General features: G+C 36.5%; 1 protein-coding gene across 1 annotated transcript in view; it reads right to left on the bottom strand.

The window, feature by feature from the left end:
* SPATA17 (spermatogenesis associated 17) overlaps positions 1-22,162 on the bottom strand; it is a 235,063-nt gene that overhangs the window by 107,663 nt on the left and 105,238 nt on the right. Inside the window, exon 6 of the mRNA XM_052654228.1 lies at positions 17,084-17,207. Within this exon, the coding sequence (XP_052510188.1) occupies positions 17,084-17,207 (124 nt within the window). The remainder of the gene's footprint in view (positions 1-17,083; positions 17,208-22,162) is intronic.

Genomic DNA, 22,162 nt, shown 5'->3' with positions numbered 1-22,162 from the left:
ACAGAGGAGCCTGGTGGGCTACAGTCCATGAGGTCGCAAACAGTCAGACACAACTGAGCCACTAAGCACAGCACATGTATGGCAAAACCAATACAATATTGTAAAGCAATCAACCTCCAATTAAAATAGATTTTAAAAAGGTAAATGGAAAACTAAATCCAAATAAATTTAAGGAAAAAAAAATTAAAATTCAACTCATTAGCGAGACAAACTAATAAACATCTTGAAAACATAACTTTTCTCAAAACTAAGAAAGATTATATCACTTTGGCAAATCTTTCAGTATAATAATAGCTAATTAAGACATGCAGTTTATTTATTTTAGGTCCAATGGATAGTCACAGATTAAGATAAAGATAAAGATAAATTAAAGATAAATTCTTCCCCCTTCCTCCTTTCTCCACACCTTCCTTCCATTTTCTCATCCTTTATTTTACTGTCTGTTGTGATACTGTGTGGATAACATAACTCACTTTTTGACTGAAATACTTCCAACTGTCAAGGCTTACAGTAGATAGAAACAGTAATTGGCAAGACTATTGGTTACACAGGAAACTTGCCACTTTATATGACAATTCTTAAAATCATGCTCAACACATCAAAATGAAACATTTTATATACACTTAAAAATAAATGATTGCAATTCCTCTTTGTTTTTTGTGACTATAATAAAAACACATACTACTGAGAACACTTTCTGTGTCTTTTAAAATATTTATCTAATTTATTCTGCATAGAATCTTAAGGTCATAGATAATTTCTTGTGTTGGACTATGCATGCTGTCCTCAATCACTTCAGTCCTGGCCGACTGTTTGTGACCCCATGGACTGTAGCTTGCCAGGCTTCTCTGTCCACTGGATTTCCCAGTCAAGAATACTGGAGTGGGTTGCCATTTCCTTCTCCAGGGGATCTTCCCAACCCAGGGTTTGAACCCCTATCTCCTGTGTCTCCCACACTGCAGGAGGAGTCTTTACTGCTGAGCCACCAGGGAATATTGGACTCTACCTTAACTTAAACTCAAAAGTTAACAAATACTCATGTTCTTAAAAGTGATCTTGACCAAATTAGCTACATTAGACAATGATTGAGTATCTTAACCACTGACTTAGTGAAGAGTTCATTTTAAGGAAACGTTTGAAAGTATAGTTTCTCTCCCTATGTTCCTACTTTTAATACAAAGTGTGTTTGATTATGGGCTTCGTTGGTGGCTCAGAGGTTAAATAATCTGCCTGCAATGCAGGAGACCCAGGTTCAATTCCTGTGTTTGATTGTTGGATACAAAGGCTGGGGAAAGAGGTATGGAGGAAGAGTCAAGGAGAAAAGAGAAGGGAAGAAAGGAGATGAACTTTACCAAAGCCTGAGATTTTACAATTTGGCCACCAGATACTTAGTTGAAAGACATCTGAAGTTTTCCAATCCAGAAGAGGGAGATAAATAGGGATAGCAGGGCTTATCTACATATAGTTATTCTTCTGGTCTTGCAGAAGAGCTAGGATGAACCATGAGCTAACAAATTCCACTTCTTCATTGTGTATCAGTTATAACAGCATCTAACTTAGAACTGATCTTAATCTAAAGTATCTATGAAAGTGAAGTGAAAGTCTACTGCTAAGTCGCATCTGACTCTGTAATCTCATGGACTGCAGTCCGCCAGAATCCTCTATCCATGGGATTTCCCAGGCAAGAATACTGGAATGGGTTGCCACTTCCTACACTAGGGGATCTTCCCTACCCAGGGATCAAACTCATGTCTCCTGCTTGGCAGGCAGATTCTCTGTCACTGAGCCACAAGGAAAGCCCATAAAGTATTTATGAAGTATCCTAAAAACAGAAGGATAGTCAAAATAAGAGGAATAAATCTTCAAATCTACAAGGTATTACAGACCCAGTTATTTCATCAGATCTAGTTAAAGCAATGGTATTAATTTCCTTGGATTTCTAGATTTGGGGTTTCATTATATTATTAATAAAATTAGTGATATCGAAAGGAATCACCCCAAACTCAGTCTTGTCTAATCAATGAAGAAATGGATAGAACTGATTGCAATTAACTTACCAGCAACATTAACTGTATACAAAACCAATAGAAATAAGTACATAGTAGTTAGCTGTAAATTATTTTCCATAAAAGATTTATATACAATGCAATTTAAAGTCTGGTGTGCTGGGGACAAGGATAAGTGGAGAAACATTTTACACTGAGGAAATGGGAATTAACTTTTGTGAAACATTTTGTCCTAATTATTTTCTGACTTGAATTTTCTCTTAAAACTGTATTGGATACCATTTCTAAGTAAAAAACAGACATACATATATGTACATGTTCTATATAATTATCTATAACATTTATCTATTCATGCATATAAAATTACTGGAAGAACATAAACCAAAATTTTAACAGTGGTTCTCTTTGGGATGGTATAATATGAACAAATTTATTCTTCTGCTTTTATCCTTGTATTACCAGGTTTTGGTACTGAATATATTTTAAGATTGTGATTAGAGAATAGTCCCAATAAACATTAGTCAAATGTTATTTTAAAAAAAAAACAGTATTGAAAATTTTATATGAGTCTGAATTTGTATGTTTGTATACATACATACTGGGCTTCCCAATATGTATGTATATAGCTCAGTTGGTAAATCATCTGCCTGCAATGCAGGAGACCAGGGTTCGATTCCTGGGTCCAGAAGATCCCCTGGAGAAGGAAAAGGCAATCTACTCCAGTATTCTTGCCTGGATAATCCCATGGACAGAGGAGCCTGACAGGCTACAGTCCACGGGATCACAGGAGTTGGACGTGACTTAGCGACTAAACCACCAAACATACATATACATATAAATACACAATATACATATGTATATAATTTATTTTTTAATATCTAATGAGAACTGTCTCTATTCCCTAACCCAATACGTTAAAAACTTACCAATGTACTGGATGGAAGTAAATAGATCCTGAGTTTATAAAATAAAATGTAAAAGAAATAAGAGACAGCCAAAGAAAATCAGGTGCTTCAATTTCAAAAACAGGACTAAAATAATATAATTTATTTAAATGTCTGAACGCTAGATTGGCTATCTGATTAAGGAGATGATTATTTAAAGCCCATTAAAATAAAAGTTGAATCTTATGTGAGCAAGATTAACCAGAGCAGCAGGGTTTGCACAGTACAAAAATGAAGTCCAACCACCGGTGAAATAAGAGTGAAATTGATGAGCATAACCTTTGGGCCCCTCGTTTATGGTAGGCCCTCTCCAAGACAAAGGGAGGGACCCTGGCAATGTGCTCACATGGTTGTGTTTTTTGGTAAAATCTGATAAAAATAAAACAATCAGTTAATTCCACTGATTCTCTATATTCTGCCTTATCCTTTATCATGCCCGGGTTGGGTGGCATGCGAGTGGCTATAGACATGTTCGGGATCAAGCTAGAAAGAAGGCAGTCATATATTTAAGTTTAGTTGGATATATTTGCATATATTGGAGAAGGAAATGGCAATCCACTCCAGTATTATTGTCTGGAGAAGTCCAAGAACAGAGGTGCCCTGGCAGGCTACATTCCATGAGGTTGCAAAGAGTTGGACACGACTGACTGACTAACAATTTCACTTTCATATATTTAAGTTTAGTTGGATATATTTACATATATATTTGTGGATTACTTTTTTTCTGGTACTTCCAAGTATACTTAAAATCTGTTAGTGATCCCAATATAGGAATAACTTTCAGGAATGTTCCTACAACTCACTGTGCAGATTCACCAGGCATCACAAATAAAGACGCAGACCTAGAGACTGCAAGGCAACACAAACGTCCTGAGGTGTGTGGCTCTGAAAGTCTGTGGGTAGTGGACAAGAAACAGGGTTTCAAAAGGGGTATAGACTGCCAGAAACTGGACCATGGAAAATCACTGTAAAATTCACATGTGTGATAAATGGAGAATTTGATTCTCATCATTTACCTTATAAATGGAAGTTCTCCCGTTTCAAAACTGAGCTCAGCAATGCAGCATGAGCAAATAGAAATACATCATTTAACTTGTTTTGTAGTAATAAGAAATTTAGGTCAACATTCCTAGAGAAAAGAGTGAATAAAATTCTCCTTCTCTCTCTAGAAAATATAACAAAATTACTGTCAAAAGAAGCAATGAAAGAGTATGAGGCCAAAATACAGAGAACACATATTATAGAGCAGCCAGGCAGTTAATAAAACTACTGTTCTGTTTTGAGATTTTGAATTCTGGTATTGTACACATTAACACCTGAAATGTGTACAAAATGATTTTTGCTCACTAAAAAAGTATTCCTCTTCTTGTATTTGTAACTGTACACTATCTTTTTTTGCATCTGTAACTATTACTTTTAACTTACATATACTATTGGCCCTGAAGAAGTCTTCATACAAACCCAAGGATTTCCTGAAATGAAACACTCTTTGCACTCCCTGGTACTTTCCCTGCAGTTACAAACACCATTCACCTTCAGAGACACAACAAACCCATGTATCACAGAAAACACAGGAGAATCGAGACCCATCATCTAAAGACTCATGTTGCTCCAGAGATGTGGCTGTCATCAACAAGTACACACCTCATGAAATTGTATGAAGTGAAATGAAAGTGTCAGTCACTTAGTTGTGTCCCGCTATTTGTGACCCCATGGACCATAGCCTGCCAGGCTTCTCTGTCCGTGGAATTCTCCAGGCAAGAATACTGGAGCGGGTTGCCATTTCCTTCTCCAGGGGATCTTCCCAAACCAGGGATCGAATTAAGGTCTCCTGCATTGCAGGGAGGTTCTTTACCATTTGACCCATACTATCTTCTTAAACGTGGATCCCCAAATTGTATAAGCTTCAAGCCCCACAACACACAAATTCACCCCAGTTCACATGTACAGGAGAGATTTATAGGATATTGGCTAAAGAGTAAAAAAAAATCTTTTAAAAAAACAGTATATTGAAAAGAAAAAATTATAAATAATTAAAGCAGCTAGGTACTTTTCTACTTAAGAAGTCTTTAATTTAGTTTTATTTTTGCTTCTATCCATATTTTTGCCTCTGTTTCTTAGATGTGGGTGGTTTGATAATGGCAAGGACACAAGAGTGGAAAACGGACTCATTTTGGGGACACAACAAGATATTTTCTTTCACCACTTCATCTCTCTCTTCAAAGAGTTCTGATAATGGATAATTTTATCCCTTTCACATATTACAGGATAATAAAAACTATAATGTTAAAGAGGAAGGAAATAAAATGTAAAAGTTAATAGCTAATTCATTCTTCATGGTAGTTCAGTCCTTGGCCTTTTCTGAACAGAGACTGCCAACAGTAACAAATTATATTATGATTTCGTGATGTAGACAGTTCACTTGGGACCAGGAACAAATGACCAAACTTCAAGACCTGCCTCTTAAACCGCAAATCCAAAGATCATAGGTCAAATCTTTATTCACTACATAATCTTCCCGAAAGAATGTATCTGCCAAGTGTCCAGGGAAAAATGAATACCAAACAATGGCATTTGAGTCACCAGCAAGATAACTGCTACTTTATAGAATATCGTGAGGATAAACAGAATAAAAGTGCTTTGTGCTACTCACAGGAAGGCACCATAGAAATGTACATGACATTCTGGCTTGCTTTGCCCTTTCATGTGCAGGACCTGATGCTTTCTAAGGCCCACCTGACTTCACATCCCAGGATGTCTGGCTCTAGGTGAGTGATCACGCCATCGTGACTATCTGGGTCATGAAGATCTTTTTTGTACAGTTCTTCTGTGTAGTCTTGCCACCTCTTCTTAATATCTTCTGCTTCTGTTAGGTCCATACCATTTCTGTATGGTAACAAAAGCTAGTGGAGGTGATGGAATTCCACTTGAGCTATTTCAAATCCTGAAAGATGATGCTGTGAAAGTGGTACACTCAATATGCAGCAAATTTAGAAAACTCATCAGTGGCCACAGGACTAGAAAAGGTCAGTTTTCATTCCAATCCCAAAGAAAGGCAATGCCAAAGAATGCTCAAACTACCGCACAATTGCACTCATCTCACATGCTAATAAAGTAATGCTCAAAATTCTCCAAGCCAGGCTTCAGCAATACGTGAACCGTGAACTCCCTGATGTTCAAGCTGGTTTTAGAAAAGGCAGAGGAACCAGAGATCAAATTGCCAACATCCGCTGGATCATCAAAAAAGCAAGAGAGTTCCAGAGAAACATCTATTTCTGCTTTATTGACTATGCCAAAGCCTTTGACTCTGGATCACAATAAACTGTGGAAAATTCTTCAAGAGATGGGAATACCAGACCACCGGACCTGCCTCTTGAGAAATCTGGATGCAGGTCAGGAGGCAACAGTTAGAACTGGACATGGAACAACAGACTGGTTCCAAATAGGAAAAGGAGTACGTCAAGGCTGTATATTGTCACCCTGCTTGTTTAACTTCTATGCAGAGTAAATCATGAGAAACGCTGGACTGGAAGAAACACAAGCTGGAATCAAGATTGCTGGGAGAAATATCAATAACCTCAGATATGCAGATGACACCACCCTTATGGCAGAAAGTGAAGAGAAACTAAAAAGCCTCTTGATGAAAGTGAAAGTGGAGAGTGAAAAAGTTGGCTTAAAGCTAAACATTCAGAAAACGAAGATCATGGCATCTGGTCCCATCACTTCAGGAGAAATAGATGGGGAAACAGTGTCAGACTTTAACTTTTTGGGCTTCAAAATTACTGCAGATGGTGACTGCAGCCATGAAATTAAAAGACACTTACTCTGGAGAAGGAAATAGCAATCCACTCCAGTACTATTGCCTGGAAAATCCCATGGACAGAGGAGCCTGGTAGGCTACAGTCCATGGGGTTGCAAAGACTTGGACACGACTGAGTGACTTCACTCACTCACTCACTCACTACTCCTTGGAAGAAAAGTTATGACCAACCTAGATAGCATATTGAAAAGCAGAGACATTACTTTGCCAACAAAGGTCCATCTTAGTCAAGGCTATGGTTTTTCCAGTGGTCATGTATAGATGTGAGGGTTGGACTGTGAAGAAGGCTGAGCGCCAAAGAATTGATGCTTTTGAACTGTGGTGTTGGAGAAGACTCTTGAGAGTCCCTTGGACTACAAGGAGATCCAACCAGTCCATTCTGGAGATCAGTCCTGGGTGTTCTTTGGAAGGAATGATGCTAAAGCTGAAACTCCAGTACTCTAGCCACCTCATGCAAAGAGTTGACTCATTGGAAAAGACACTGATGCTGGGAGGCACTGGGGGCAGGAGGAAAAGGGGACAACAGAGGATGAGATGGCTGGATGGCATCACCAACTCGATGGACATGAGTTTGAGTGAACTCTGGGAGTTGGTGATGGACAGGAAGGCCTGGCGTGCTGCAATTGATGGGGTCGCAAAGAGTTGGACATGACTGAGCGACTGAACTGAGCTGAACTGATGCAGGACCTAGTTTTTCTCTATCTTTGTACATGAACTCACTTAGAATCAGTTTCTTATAATACTAAGCCATTTCAGAGAGAGGTTAAAAAGAGAGTGCAATGAATTGTGGGTAACTCAAGGAGCAGTACATAATCATAATGCTGGTGTTTTCAAGAAGGATAACTGGATGGTCATAAATCTAGAGAGAGAGGGAGAGACAGAGATAGAGATCAACCTAGAAACTGAGAACGAACAAAATTAATGTTTTGAAGTGAAAGAATTGGTTTTATAAGGATCAAGAGGTCTAAAATGAGCCCAAGAGAATTTCTTACAGGGCTATGTTTTAATATCACCCTTGAGTTTCCCAACCATTGCATGTTGTACACCTCTGTCTAAGGACAATGCCTTATGAGATGACTCCCCAAAAGCACTTTCCAAACACATCATGTATGTGAAGATACATCACACACACAGACATATACAGAGGCAGGTACACACTGAAACACAGCAATTCATCTGTTATTTCCTCACCTCAAATTAAAAGCAAGCAATCACATAAAAAATGATGGGGGGGAGGGGAGTTGCTCAGTTATGTCTGACTTTGCGACCCCACGGACTATACAGTCCATGGAATTCTCCAGGCCAGAATACTGGAGTGGGTAACCATTCACTTCTTCAGAGGATCTTCCCAACCCAGGGAATGAACCCAGGTCTCCCACCCTGCAGGCAGATTTTTTACCATCTGAGCAACCAGGGAAGCAGTCACATATTAAATATTTAACATATGTAAGGCATAGATCTTCCCACTTATGATACTGGAAACAAAGAGTTGAAAGCAATAAATGATTTGGAGGCGTTACTATATTTCTTAATTTATGCATTCTTTCATCTTCTAAGATTTGTCTTATAAAGATGTTGTACATGTCAACAGACTACCACTTAATTTCTGGCATATCAAATTTAACTTTTAAAATGAAGATATTTTCCTTCTGTATACAAATAAGATTTCATGCAATTTTAAAGGCAAAGTAGCTGAAACCATTTGTTTCTCTAAAAAATGTAGTAATTAAAAGTAAAGTTTTGTCAATATTAATTAGAGTATGGTGCCTTTTTAAAGGATCATAAATAACTGAAAGTCATTCTCAGTATTGATAAGATAATTTTAACTGCCCATTAAAGGAAAAACATTAAAAATCTATTATATATGATGACATGAAAGATATTTCCACAAAACATGTATTTAATTAAGTGTATAATTTTAATTAAGCATATATTTTTTTCATTTTAGTTATAATTTGAATATGTATAAACTATTAAATTCCATAACTAAAATAAAATGTGGAAAAAGTGAGTGTCAGTGACTCAGTCATGTCTGATTCTTTGTGATGCCATGGAGTGTAGCCCCCCAGGTTCCTGTGTCCATTGAATTTTCCCAGCAAGAATACTGGAGTGGGTAGCCATTCTCTTCTCCAGGGCATCTTCCCAACCCAGGGACTGAACCTAGGTCTCCTGCATTGCAGGCAGATTCTTTACCGTCTGAGCCACCAGGGAAGCCCAAAATAAAATATGCCTAATTTTAATATACTGAGTTGTAAATATATTTTGTATTTATTTATCCTTTTATTGGCATATTAAATTTTTTAAAAGGGTAATATTTTCAGGAAACTATTTCAGGAAAGTAATATAATCAGGAAACTATTAATGTCTATAATTTTATATAATAACCTATATTTCTAAATATTAATTTTTTTCAATAGACCTTGAGTTTTACATTTGTATCTATAACTTTGCTGACCTCTAGGAAGATCCTTAAAAATCTGGCAACACTTCAAAGGCAGTATCTTATAACTCCAACAATAGTCCTTTGCATATATCTACCAGTAGGTGGAGCAGACAACATAATTTATTATCCAAGAACAAGGACAAGGGAATGAAAATCTGTTTATTCGGAATAAAACAAATTTGCAAAGGAGATTTTCTTCAAAGGAAATATGTCCTATATGTGTTAGATTCAGTTTGACTGGTTACTGAATCAAAATAAATAACTTTATTAAATAATCAATCTTTGCAGAAAGATAAATTAAATTTACAAATGTAAGCAGTGTTTGCATTTTACTTACTCAAATCAACTAAAATTAGCTTTCTTTTCATAAAACTTTTACAGAGACAGAGATTTTTTTGATGTGTTCATTTAATAAGGGCACTAAATCCAATCCTGTGTTACAGGTGATGAGGTGCATAACAAACAGTATTTTCTGGGAAATATAATTGACTAATCCTATTATGTCTGTAGCAACAAATTAACCTTATTACTACTAGTAAATGGTGATTGATTATTTATGCAAATAAGTTACCATGTTCAGTTTTCTCATTGAAATAAACATATACAAAAGGTGCTTTAGTATGACTTGAACTTTTTAATTAATAAAACCCTGAGGGGTCTATTAATTCACTCATTGTAATATTAGTTATTTACCTGAGTAATTCCTATTAGTGTTAATACATTTGCTTGCATAAAGATGTGATAATTATTACCATTAAAAATCAGTAATAGATTTTGGAACTATTTTAAGATGTATATTAGATTTGTAGTAGAAATATGCTTAAAACTGACTTTAAAACTATGCTGGCAGTATGAATACATCAGTATATCAGCATAATTATCTTAAAATTAATACATTAAGTAACACATCACTTCATTTATTATCTATACATGAATTCACAAATACAATTTTAGTTTACAAAATTCTTCACATTTTCTGAAGCATGGTCTGAATGTTTTATTTCAACTCATCTAAATTAAGCTATAGAATTATGAAATTAATATGAAAATTAGTATTCTAGAAATTACATTAATGTCATTCCTAAATTCTTGAAATCACTAATAAAATATTGTCTTTCTCCTGGCTAAAAATACGATCAGAAGACCTCAACAAAACTTCTCTTATCCTCCTATACGTCTTATAAAAGTTATTTAGGTTTGAATATTTTTTCAGTAAATTTTCAAATATCTGAACAAATTGAGAGTTAAAATTCACACAAGCCTTTAAAAATAATTTATATTTTGCTTTTATTTTGTACTTAAATGTGTATTTAATATAATTTGAAAACAAAACTCTGAAAACAGGCAATGCAATTAATCTATAAACATTTGACTTTGGAATATTTTTATTTCTGCAGCTTCACTTCTTCCCAATAGCCAAGTAATCTTGAAAAACATCATTAACAATACTTGAAAGTGAAATATTATGCCTTTCATTCTCTGAGTCTTGCTTAGGTTTGGAAAAGTATGTAAACATTTTTATTAAAATAAAATAGTAAATGGAATCAACAAAATTATAAACATAAGATGTTAATTTCAGTGAGACTGCCTACATAAGCTGAATCAGAAAGTTGGCAATTTCCTTCTACCCCTTCCAAAGAGACTGAAATTGGAGGGAATTCTTGTAGTTAAGGGGTATATACTATACATTTATATGACCTGATCCTAGTCCTAGCATCGTATCAGAATGATTGTAGGTACAAAAAAATACATTATTTGGAGTAACTGATGAATTTTAAAGTTAAGATATTTATATTCACTATATTTAGTAAATAGTGTTGCATATTTTTGTGAAGGTGAAGCTGATTTATAATTGTACCTGTAATATCAGTTTTACAATTCAACTTTTTAATTCATGATGAAAAGCACCTATTTAAAGCTAAGGAAAGCAAATTTGGTGGATGTAAGGAATAAAACACTTAAAATTTCCAGTACCATCCTGTTGAAAGTGAAAGTCGCTCAGTCATGTTCAACGCTTTGCAACCCCATGGACTATACAGTCCATGGAATTCTCCAGGCCAGAATACTGGAGTAGGTAGCCTTCTCCAGTTGGTACAACTAATCCCCTAACCAGAGTAAACAGATGAGACCAGGATGATGCCACTATTCTGTCAGGGAAGAAAAAAAAGGAAAGAAGAGAGAGAGAAAAGAGAAGGAAAGAAAGGAAGCTGGAAGCTTGCCTTAGGATCAAAAGTGGGTCTAACAAAAGTGTGTCTATAGTTTCTGAGGACTGTCCTTTTATTTTCAGTTCAGTTCAGTTCAGTTCAGTCACTCAGTTGTGTCCGACTCCCCACAACCCCATGAATCACAGCACGCCAGGCCTCCCTGTCCATCACCAACTCCTGGAGTTCACCCAAACTCATGTGCATTGAGTCAGTGATGCCATCCAGCCATCTCAGCCTCTGTCGTCCCCTTCTCCTCCTGCCCCCAATCCCTTCCAGCATCAGGGTCTTTTCCAATGAGTCAACTCTTCGCATGAGGTGGTCAAAGTACTGGAGTTTCAGCCTCAGCATCAGTCCTTCCAAAGAACACCCAGGACTGGTCTCCTTTAGGATGGACTGGTTGGATCTCCTTGTAGTCCAAGGGACTCTCAAGAGTCTTCTCCAACACCACAGTTCAAAAGCATCAATTCTTCGGCGCTCAGCTTTCTTCACAGTCCAACTCTCACATCCATACATGACCACTGGAAAAACCATAACCTTGACTAGATGGACCTTTGTTGGCAATGTCTCTGCTTTTGAATATGCTATTTAGGTTGGTCATAACTTTCCTTCCAAGGAGTAAGCATCTTTTAATTTCATGGCTGCAGTCACCATCTGCAGTGATTTTGGAGCCTAAAAAAATAAAGTCAGCCACTCTTTCCCCTGTTTCCCCATCTATTTCCCATGAAGTAACTTGTGATCAAATATTAAAGATCAGTATGACAAAATATATTAACTTGCAAGATTCAAATGAAAATTCCTGACATGTTTACATTATTCCTCTCTTAGGGAGGTGATTTAAAAACATCGTTTCCCTGTATTGCCCTCAGGTCAGTGAAGCCAGGTATGAAATATAGAGGTAGGTGGCATCATTATGAAGATTTCTAACTAATTTTCTTCAATAATTAAAGGAAAGCAAAGAAAGGAAATGAGAAAATGAGAGTTTCCAACAGCTAAGACAAACAGAAGGAAGTCAAAGTGTAGAGTCTTAGTTTATCCTTGACAGCTTAAATTCTAATACGATTGTTATCATTTACTGAATGTTCTCTAAGGGCCTGGAAACATTTTAAACATATTAAATTTAACCCTCACAATGTTCTTTCAAGGTGCAGAGTGAAACAGAGGCTCAGACAATTCTAGGTAACCTCCCAGTGATTCTTCTTTGAGGCTATGGTACAGTAGAAAGAGTGTGGGCATTTACATCAGACAAAGCTGAGCGGGCAGCCAAGCTCTCAGGGTAAGAATCATTTCATTGGATGCCAGGAAGTTCTAGGGACAAGTGATCACTAAACTGAAGTTTATATACACAGATATTACTAGCAGTCAGCATGGGGTAAACAAAGAGAAAAATGAGATACAGCATTGTTGGCTTGTATTGTTAACATAAACACAACAGTAATTTCTTTGAAAATTCATACAGGTCCATGAGTCAAGTTACCTGGTTAAGTTTGTGAAATGATTTGTTAAACCAGGCACTTAATTTAAAACTGAGAAGAAATAAATACTTTTAAAAGTAACATATATAAAATATCTACCATATTCTCTGACACATGGTAGGCACACCATGGATATATGCTATTGTATTATTTTTATTAGTAAAATAGCTAAGCCTTTATGGTCTTTCCAATTTATTACATTATATACCCAATGACTAAACAACTTTGGATAAAACAGAATTAACAGATGCTTCAATTAAATCCCACTTCATCATTTTTAAAATTGCTTTCTCTATCACACTACTAATCATAAGTATAAACCACACAGAACTCAGATTAAGAAAGTTTATAAGTATAAAGGGAGTTCAAAATTTTCAAAAGAAAAAAACTGTCACCAAGAATGAGCACTAGGTTTAAAGCATTACAGGATATATTTATAGCTGCCCTTCAGTCAGTTCAGTTCAGTCACTCAATCGTGTCCGACTCTTTGCAACCCCATGAATTGCAGCACGCTAGGCCTCCCTGTCCATCACCAACTCCCGGAGTTCGCTCAAACTCACATCCATTGAGTCAGTAATACCATCCAGCCATCTCATCCTCTGTTGTCCCCTTCTCCTCCTGCCCCCAATCCCTCCCAGCATCAGAGTCTTTTGCAATGAGTCAGCTCTTCGCAGGAGGTAGCCAAAGTATTGGAGTTTCAGCTTTAGCATCATTCCTTCCAAAGAACACCCAGGACTGATCTCCTTCAGAATGGACTGGTTGGATCTTCTTGCAGTCCAAGGGACTCTCAAGAGTCTTCTCCAACACCACAGTGCAAAAGCATCAATTCTTTGGCGCTCAGCTTTCTTCACAGTCCAACTCTTGCATCCATATATGACCACTGGAAAAACCATAGCCTTGATTAAACGGACCTTTTTTGGCAAAGTAATGTCTCTGCTTTTCAATATGCTATCTAGGTTGGTCATAACTTTTCTTCCAAGGAGTAAGCATCTTTTAATTTCATGGATGCAGTCACCATCTGCAGTGATTTTGGAGCCCAAAAAGATAAAGTCTGTCACTGTTTTCACTGTTTCCCCATCTATTTGCCATGAAGTGATGGGACCAGGTGCCATAATCTTAGTTTTCTGAATGTTGAGCTTTAAGCCAAATTTTCATTCTCCTCTTTCACTTTCATCAAGAGGCTTCTTAGCTCCTCTTCACTTTCTGCCATAAGGATGGTGTCATCTGCATATCTGAGGTTATTGATATTTCTTCCAGCAATCTTGATTCCAGCTTGTGCTTCTTCCAGCCCAGCGTTTCTCATGATGTACTCTGCATATAAGTTAAATAAGCAGGGTGACAATATACAGCCTTGACGTACTCCTTTTCCTATTTGGAACCAGTCCATTGTTCCATGCCCAGTTCTAACTGTTGCTTCCTAACCTGCATACAGGTTTCTCAAGAGGCAGGTCAGGTGGTCTGGTATTCCCATCTCTTTCAGAATTTTCCACAGTTTATTGTGATCCACACAGTAAAAGGCTCTGGCATAGTCAATAAATCAGAAATAGGTATTTTTCTGGAACTCTCTTGCTTTTTCCATGATCCAATGGATGTTGGCAATTTGATCTCCAGTTCCTCTGCCTCTTCTAAAACAATCTTGAACATCTGGAAGTTCATGTTTCGCGTATTGCTGAAGCCTGGCTTGGAGAATTTTGAGCATTACTTTGCTAGCATCTGAGATGACTGGAATTGTACGGTAGTTTGAGCATTCTTTGGCATTGCCTTTCTTTGGGATTGGAATGAAAACTGAACATTTCCATCCTATGGCCACTGCTGAGTTTTCCAAATTTGCTGGCATATTGAGTGCAGCACTTTCACAGCATCATCTTTCAGGATTTGAAATAGTTCCACTGGAATTCCATCAGCTCCACTAGCTTTGTTCGTAGTGATACTTTCTAAGGCCCACTTGACTTCACATTCTAGGATGTCTGGCTCTAGGTGAATGATCACACCATCGTGACTATCTTGGTTGTGAAGATCTTTTTTGTACCGTTCTTCTGTGTATTCTTGCCACCTCTTCTTACTATCTTCTGCTTCTGTTAGGTCCAGACCATTTCTGTCCTTTATCGAGCCCATCTTTGCATGAAATGTTCCCTTGGTATTTCTAATTTTCCTGAAGAGATCTCTAGTCTTTCCCATTCTGTTCTTTTCCTCTATTTCTTTGCATTGATCGCTGAGGAAGGCTTTCTTATTTCTTCTTGCTATTCTTCGGAACTCTGCATTCAGATGCTTATATCTTTCATTTTCCCCTTTGCTTTTCACTTCTCTTCTTTTCACAGCTATTGTAAGGCCTCCCCAGACAGCCAGTTTGCTTTTTTGCATTTCTTTTCCATGGGGATGGTCTTGATCACTGTCTCCTGTACAATGTCACAAACCTCATCCCATAGTTCATCAGGCACTCTATCTCTCAGATCTAGTCCCTTAAATCTATTTCTCACCTCCACTGTATAATCATAAGGGATTTGATTTAGGTCATACCTGAATGGTCTAGTGGTTTTCCCTACTTTCTTCAATTTAAGTCTGAATTTGGCAATAAGGAGTTCATGATCTGAGCCACAGTCAGCTCCTGGTCTTGTTTTTGCTGACTGTATAGAGCTTCTCCATCTTTGGCTGCAAAGAATATATTCAATCTGATTTTGGTAGCTGCCCTTAGTCTCAACAAAATTGAAATTACCATTAGTAATTAACATTTGAAAAAAAAGTTTTGCTAAAAAGATTTGGAATTCTGTATCTTTAAAATGTAGCCCACTAATCACACAACTAAAATGTTTACATTGCTATGGATTTTATAATAAAAATTGAAAATACTTTTACTTTTTAGTTTTCAAATTATCTTTAAATTAGTACCTGGGTATTTAGAGTGGAAAGACCTCAGTCTGAGCACCAGAGCTATTACTACTAATTTTGTGTCTATGGCCAGTCACAAAATTATCTGAATTTCAGTTTCCTTGCCTGTTAAACGAAGACAATTCAGCTATTCAAATTAAAGTAAATATTAAGATAGTAATCATTACTGAAAGTATTGTTATTTAGACTACCAAATAGAAGCCAGAAGTACAAGAGACCTGTGTTCCAAATGTACACAGCCAGCTCAGTATTTACGATGGTTTTGAACTTAGATACCTCTAAGGAAGACATTCAGTCTTAAATTCACTCTCTCCCACTGGGATAGGACTGGCTTTCCCTGTCTGAAGAGATTTGCATATGCAACTCAGCAAGAACCCTAAAATTGGGCTTGAAGTCTAGGAGAAAGAATAAAACCCAAGAAATTGCTAGTTTCCAGCCTCAAGCTCCCATTGGGCTTTCCCTATGGCTCAGCAGTAAAGAATCCGCCTGCAGTGCAGGAGATGCTGGAGACCTGGATTTGATCCCTATCAGGAAGATGCCCAGGAGAAGGAAATTTCAACCCACTCCACTATTCTTGCCTGAAAAATCCCATGGATAGAGGAACCCAGTAGGTTACAGTCCATGGGGTTGCAAAAGAGTCAGATATGACTGAATGAGCACAGCTTTAAGCTTAAGTAACAAAACACTTTTCAATCCCTAAATTCATGCTTTTTTAAACAGCAACAATCTTATTCTTTGTGAGCAAAATATTCTACATGCAGTGTATATTTTCTTAGTAACCATGAGATCTGAGGCACTGAAACCTACCCACATATCAGAAAAGAAACATCTTAATATTCCAAATTCCACATGTACATCTCTATACGAATATACAACTGCTCATGCAGTTTGGTTAAAAGCTATACCTGAAAACTTGCATCAGAATTTAGAAAGGATGGTTTTAATCTCAACATTGGCTCAGTTCACAGAGACAACATGAAAGCGACCTCAACTTAATAACTTCTTAGTTCTTGATCAATTCACAACACAACCGTGAGCCACTCAGTCTGCGTTTGGAAACGGATGTTATGCCCTTGGTGGTGGACTTGGACTTTTCTACCAGCCTGGCCCAGCTGCCTCCATGAAGCTGCTGTCACAGGGCAGCCGGGGTGCCTGCGTGCACCTATAGAGCAGCACAGAATTGAACTTGAAGTAGTGTCTTTGCGGTATCTTTTCAACGAGTCATGTCCCATTCAGCCTGCTAGTTTATCTCTGTCAGGCTGGGGGCCCCAGTGGCTTCCGCGAGCTGTCAGGGACAGGTAGACCAACCTGCTTTGTGCTGAGGAGGTAATGCATCTTTCGAGCCTGGTAATCTCTTTCTTTCTCCTCCCTTTCGAGGTCTGCCTTCTTCTCTTCCCTTTCTTTCATCTCTGCAAACTCTTCCAGGGCCTCCCTGCAGCGAAAGTTTGCAGTTATTTGTGATAGGAAAGATACGCTAACCTTTTAATTCTTTCACTGATGAGAATCAAGTCAGTTTTTGAGGGGCAACCTTCCTCCACATTCATCAAAATCAGTGGAGTAATCGATCTTACCAGCACATTCTAAATGAATCTTTGCAATCCTTAAAAAGCATTTAAATGATCTTTCAGTGGTGAAATTTTGAAAATCAAATATCTACATATTAAAATCAGTTCAGTAGCTAACGGACTATATTAAAGGCAAAGTAAGTTAATTAGTGTGCTATCATTTTCCTTGGCTGAAGATTAACCATTTTAGACTTAAGAAAACATCTAAACTACTGATTTCCTTTAAATTTGGTATTTACAAAGTTCTAGTTGTTTATTTTACATACTTATGGGCTAATTTTAAAAATATGATAGAGTTTTAAACATATACTTAATTTAGTCTAAATTTACTTCAGTTAAACAGTTCAAATATTATCAACAATAATACATGTACTATCTTGTCTTTGAAAGACTGACATTTTATTCAGTTATACCAATAATTAGAATAGAAGTCAAACTGTGTACATAAAAGTTCACAGCATTCTAAGTGTAACAAATCCCATTAAAATAATGAAACTTTTCATCATTTATATACGTGTATATAAGAAATTTAAACACATAATTAGCTCTTAAAATATACTATGTGAAAAATACCTACTAAATAGAATAATAATATCAAACTATGGGAGAATAATCCTTTATATTTCAAAGAAAAAGTTTAACACTCACATTAAAATAATGTTTTGAAATTGTACTTTATTTTTTTTTAATATGTAACATACTGTCTAGTTCTGTAAGTAAAATTTTAAGTAAATCTTCTAGGCACATGCCTCAAAGATAGCAGGGAAAGTAGAGAAGAGAATTCTAAAAATTAAAAAAAAAAAAAGAGTCCTGTTCCTACTGCAATGACTAGAAATATTTTTGTTGCAATTTTCTGTTAAAGGCTACTAATACAATACTTCATACAAGGTTACTTATGAAACACACTGACGTTTAAAAATCACCATGCCCTGCTATTGCAGCAGAGCTATTTTTTCCAACATAAGATTAAATTGCAAAATAAATGAATTACTTGGAGTGGCATGGCCCTCATTTTGCCACCCTTCTCTTGAAAATTGCTTATTAATATGAAAAAAGGAGTCAGAAAATAGCCTGTTTTACTTTATGCATAGTATTTTGGGGGCTTCTGTACCCACAGAGTGAGGCTGGCTGCACATTTAGATTGTGCTGGCAAGCTGGTACAATGACCTTTCTGACCTGCATCTCAAGGCTATTATTAATCGCTAAGTAACCTGGTAAAGCCAAACAAATTTGTTTCCATTGAAAGGATCTCTATCTGTGTCTGAGAATTTGTTCTGTACCAAACAAACCTCATTAACTGTGTCCATTTTTGACAAAGAACCAGGAGTTAGAGGGATTGGTGACCTTTCTTTGTCCTTAGGTACACATTTCAAGGCAGTTACATATGAATAACTGAGAATTTTTACCAGGAAAAATAACAATCAGGTGTTACATTAAAAAATGAGCACATCATTAATTTTCATCTTTACTTTTGATATTATGTTAAAAATTAATTTCTCTTATAAGTCTTTAAGAGAATTTAAAATAGCCAATGAACTGCCACTATTAGGATAATTACTCAAATATGCATGATCCGATTTTATGTTACCCCAAAGATAAGCACAGCAATATTCTGAATGATTACAAAAATTAAAAAAAATCTATAAAAAAGTTTGTGTTCTGTAAGTAATTTAATGAATATGAAGAGATCTAACATAAAAAGAAAAAGCCCAATAAAATTAAACACATACACACACAGGTAAGGTACAAAGAAGTAAATAGGACTTGGATACAAAATCAGCAGTGGAAATTATTTAAAGAAGTAAAAACAGTTCATCTTCAGGTTATGGAAACATAAAATTAAAACAATCTGTGTATACTCGAGAATCTTGACAAGGAGAGTTAAAACTGAGAGGAACGTAAGAGAATGTTAGTTTGCAGTATATAAACACAGAGTAAATCCAGAAGGAACTGGAAAACCCTACAAAAAAACCCAAGAAATTTGAAAAATCCTAGAAAAAGTAATTGAGGGTAATCTCAAATCACAAAATTAATTTAATAAATTCATACAATTACTGAAAAAAATCAATCTTATGCTGATTTATTGCTCTACTTGAACAAGTACAGTCGTATTGAAAACCTCCATTATATTCATGTTAAATATTCTTTGTTAAATAACTAAGTAGGAAGAGCTGATTAAATTATTTATCCTTGATATACAGGTTTTTTGTTATAGCAATAGAGATGAAGATATGGCTCGGTGTAAAGGATGCAATAGAAAATTATGATTCCATTAAAGATCAAAAGCTGGAAACCACTGTAGCTAGGGTTCCTACAAAAATATAAAATTCACCTATTTTTCCAATCCAGCAGTTTTTAACATGCTTTTTAAACAATTACAAATTTTTCCAAATAGCTTCAGAGTGTTATGAATATGTTTTTACGTTTCAGGTATATAGTCTGATTTCTATCTGAAAAAAAATCCTGTGATATACACGGGATAGGTATAACTAATTGCCCTGTTATTCAAATATGGAAATACGTAAAGAGGTGAAATGAGCCAATCTGAATAACAAATCAGTTAATGGCAGAAATGGAACTAGAACGCCTAGATTTAAATGGCAACCCACTCCAGTATTCTTGCCTGGAGAATCCCAGGGACAGGGGAGCCTGGTGGGCTGCCGTCTATGGGGTTGCACAGAGCGGGACACGACTGAAGCGACTTAGCAGCAGCAGCAGATTTGCAGACCCTCTAACCTTATATTTGATTGTAGTCGTCCTAATACAAGAAATACTATACAGGAGATATTTTTATTGAATGAACCACATATATTTTCTTTCATCTTATGATCTTGTTTACTACTGTATAGTTAATGAAACTTGGATAAGTCCCAAGACTTTCTCCACCAGTTTTTATATGTACAAACATTTTGAGATATTTGTAAAAATAAAGGCAAAAATTACTGAAACTATCTAAAGCTTTACGTATTTGAATACATTTTGCTAATGATATCTATAATGATAATAAAATATTTACATAGTCTAACATGATAATAATAATAAAAATAGTAATAGCCACTTGGAGGCAATATAGCAGAGCAGTTAACCAACACAGACTCTGAAATGACACCTGGTTATAAGATTTCTCCTGGGCTACTTACTAGCTGTTTAATCTTTGAGCCTTAATATCCTCATCTGTAAAATGCAAATATATTATCAGTCTCAGGGTCTTCTCCATCAAGCTACTGTGATGATGAAATTGATTAATCTCTGGTAAAGTGCTCAAAGTAACAACTAGCACACAGTAAGGTGTTACATTAGAGAATGTTTCCTGTAATCGGGGTACGAGGCTACTTGCTTTATCTACTCCACTGAATAGGAATCTTTTATGCTTTTTATTTTTATTTTTATTTTTTTTTCACCAAAATGGTTTTATTTCGGACACTGACAACATGCGCAACAATGCAACTGTATGATTACTTTGTTTGGTTTTCTTAAGTATTACTTAAGTATGCATTGAAAATACATGTTTACATTTAAGAAATGTAACACATTAAAGTCCTCTGTAAACAGAACTCCTTCTCAATATATTTTCCTGCTTTGTTTCATACATAAATAACATAATCTACAAAGTTATAAATAAAACTATTAACTCTTATGACCTAAAAGTATATACAAATTTTGGAGCTTGACTAGAGTGTTTTCTTTCTGATTTTATATAAGTAACAACATGCAGTGTTTGCAATGTTTTTTAATCATATAGATGACTTATAACCAAAACCTTTATTGTCTCCCAAACTGTTCTCCCTATAACAGACATTCAGTGTACTTGGTAAAGATGGCACCATTCAAAAGTCAATGTGGTCAAAAGACTAGATTTTTAAAATAGAACAGAAGGTTGCCATTAAATATTATTAAGCCTCATTAAAATCACTTTAGTTTGTTTGAAGAACAAAATATGCTACCAGAGTATTTGCTTGTACTATCATTTAACTGGAAAGCTAACAGAATCTTAAAAAATAAGATTCAATTTGTAGTAGTCTTGGGAAAAAATAGTTCATGGAGATTCTGTTAGAGGAACAGAAACCATATTATCCTAAGTTTTCTAAACTTTATTTTGAACCATCACTTCAATCAGTTAAAACTTACAGGGTAAAAAATAACGACACACAAAAATGATCTTAGAAAGGCATATTCAGAAAATCTCCTCAGTGAGCGCCTCCTTTCTCTCTCCACACTAGTGTGCACCTTATGGATAAAATTCCATGAGGGAGAGCACAGAGTCTGGCTTCCTACAAAGCAGGAAGCATGGGACAAACCTTGAACAGTGGGAAGCGAGGGACAGAGAAGATTCATGCAGAGAAATTTCTCCCTTTTTCCTGCCTTACCTGTACTGCTTTAAGAGGTCTCCTTGCAAACTGGGAGAAATCCTGTAGGGTTAAAAACAGCAGGTACACCTGCTGTGCTGGGTTGAGTCAGTCGGGCATGTGATGTGAAGCAGTGGTCTGGGACTGAAGGAGTCTTCCTGTGGTCTTCCTTTTGGTCCTCACTAAAGGGCCAAAGCACCCAATACAGCTGCCCTGAGTGTTAGTGGCAGACAGCTTGAGCTAAATACATTCCACTGGAGAAAAGCAGCTGCCCCATCCCAGGTTTTGCCACCCTCTACCACAGCTTGCACCCAATAGCTGGTGACGGAAGGAATACAGAGGCCTCTGTGTCAATCTGGCACTACCTTCAAGGCCCATCTGAATCCCAGAGCTTCCTGAGATTGATGGAGACTTCTAATGCAGGTCAGCGTCTCCCTCTGCTTTCCTCTTCCACTCCCTTCAAAATGTTGTTCCCC

This window comes from Budorcas taxicolor, chromosome 16 (genome assembly GCF_023091745.1).
Source record: "Budorcas taxicolor isolate Tak-1 chromosome 16, Takin1.1, whole genome shotgun sequence".
NCBI classification, from domain to species: Eukaryota; Metazoa; Chordata; class Mammalia; order Artiodactyla; family Bovidae; genus Budorcas; species Budorcas taxicolor.
The sequence above is the reverse complement of the archived record's forward strand: the minus strand, read 5'-3'. Positions and strand labels throughout refer to the sequence as shown.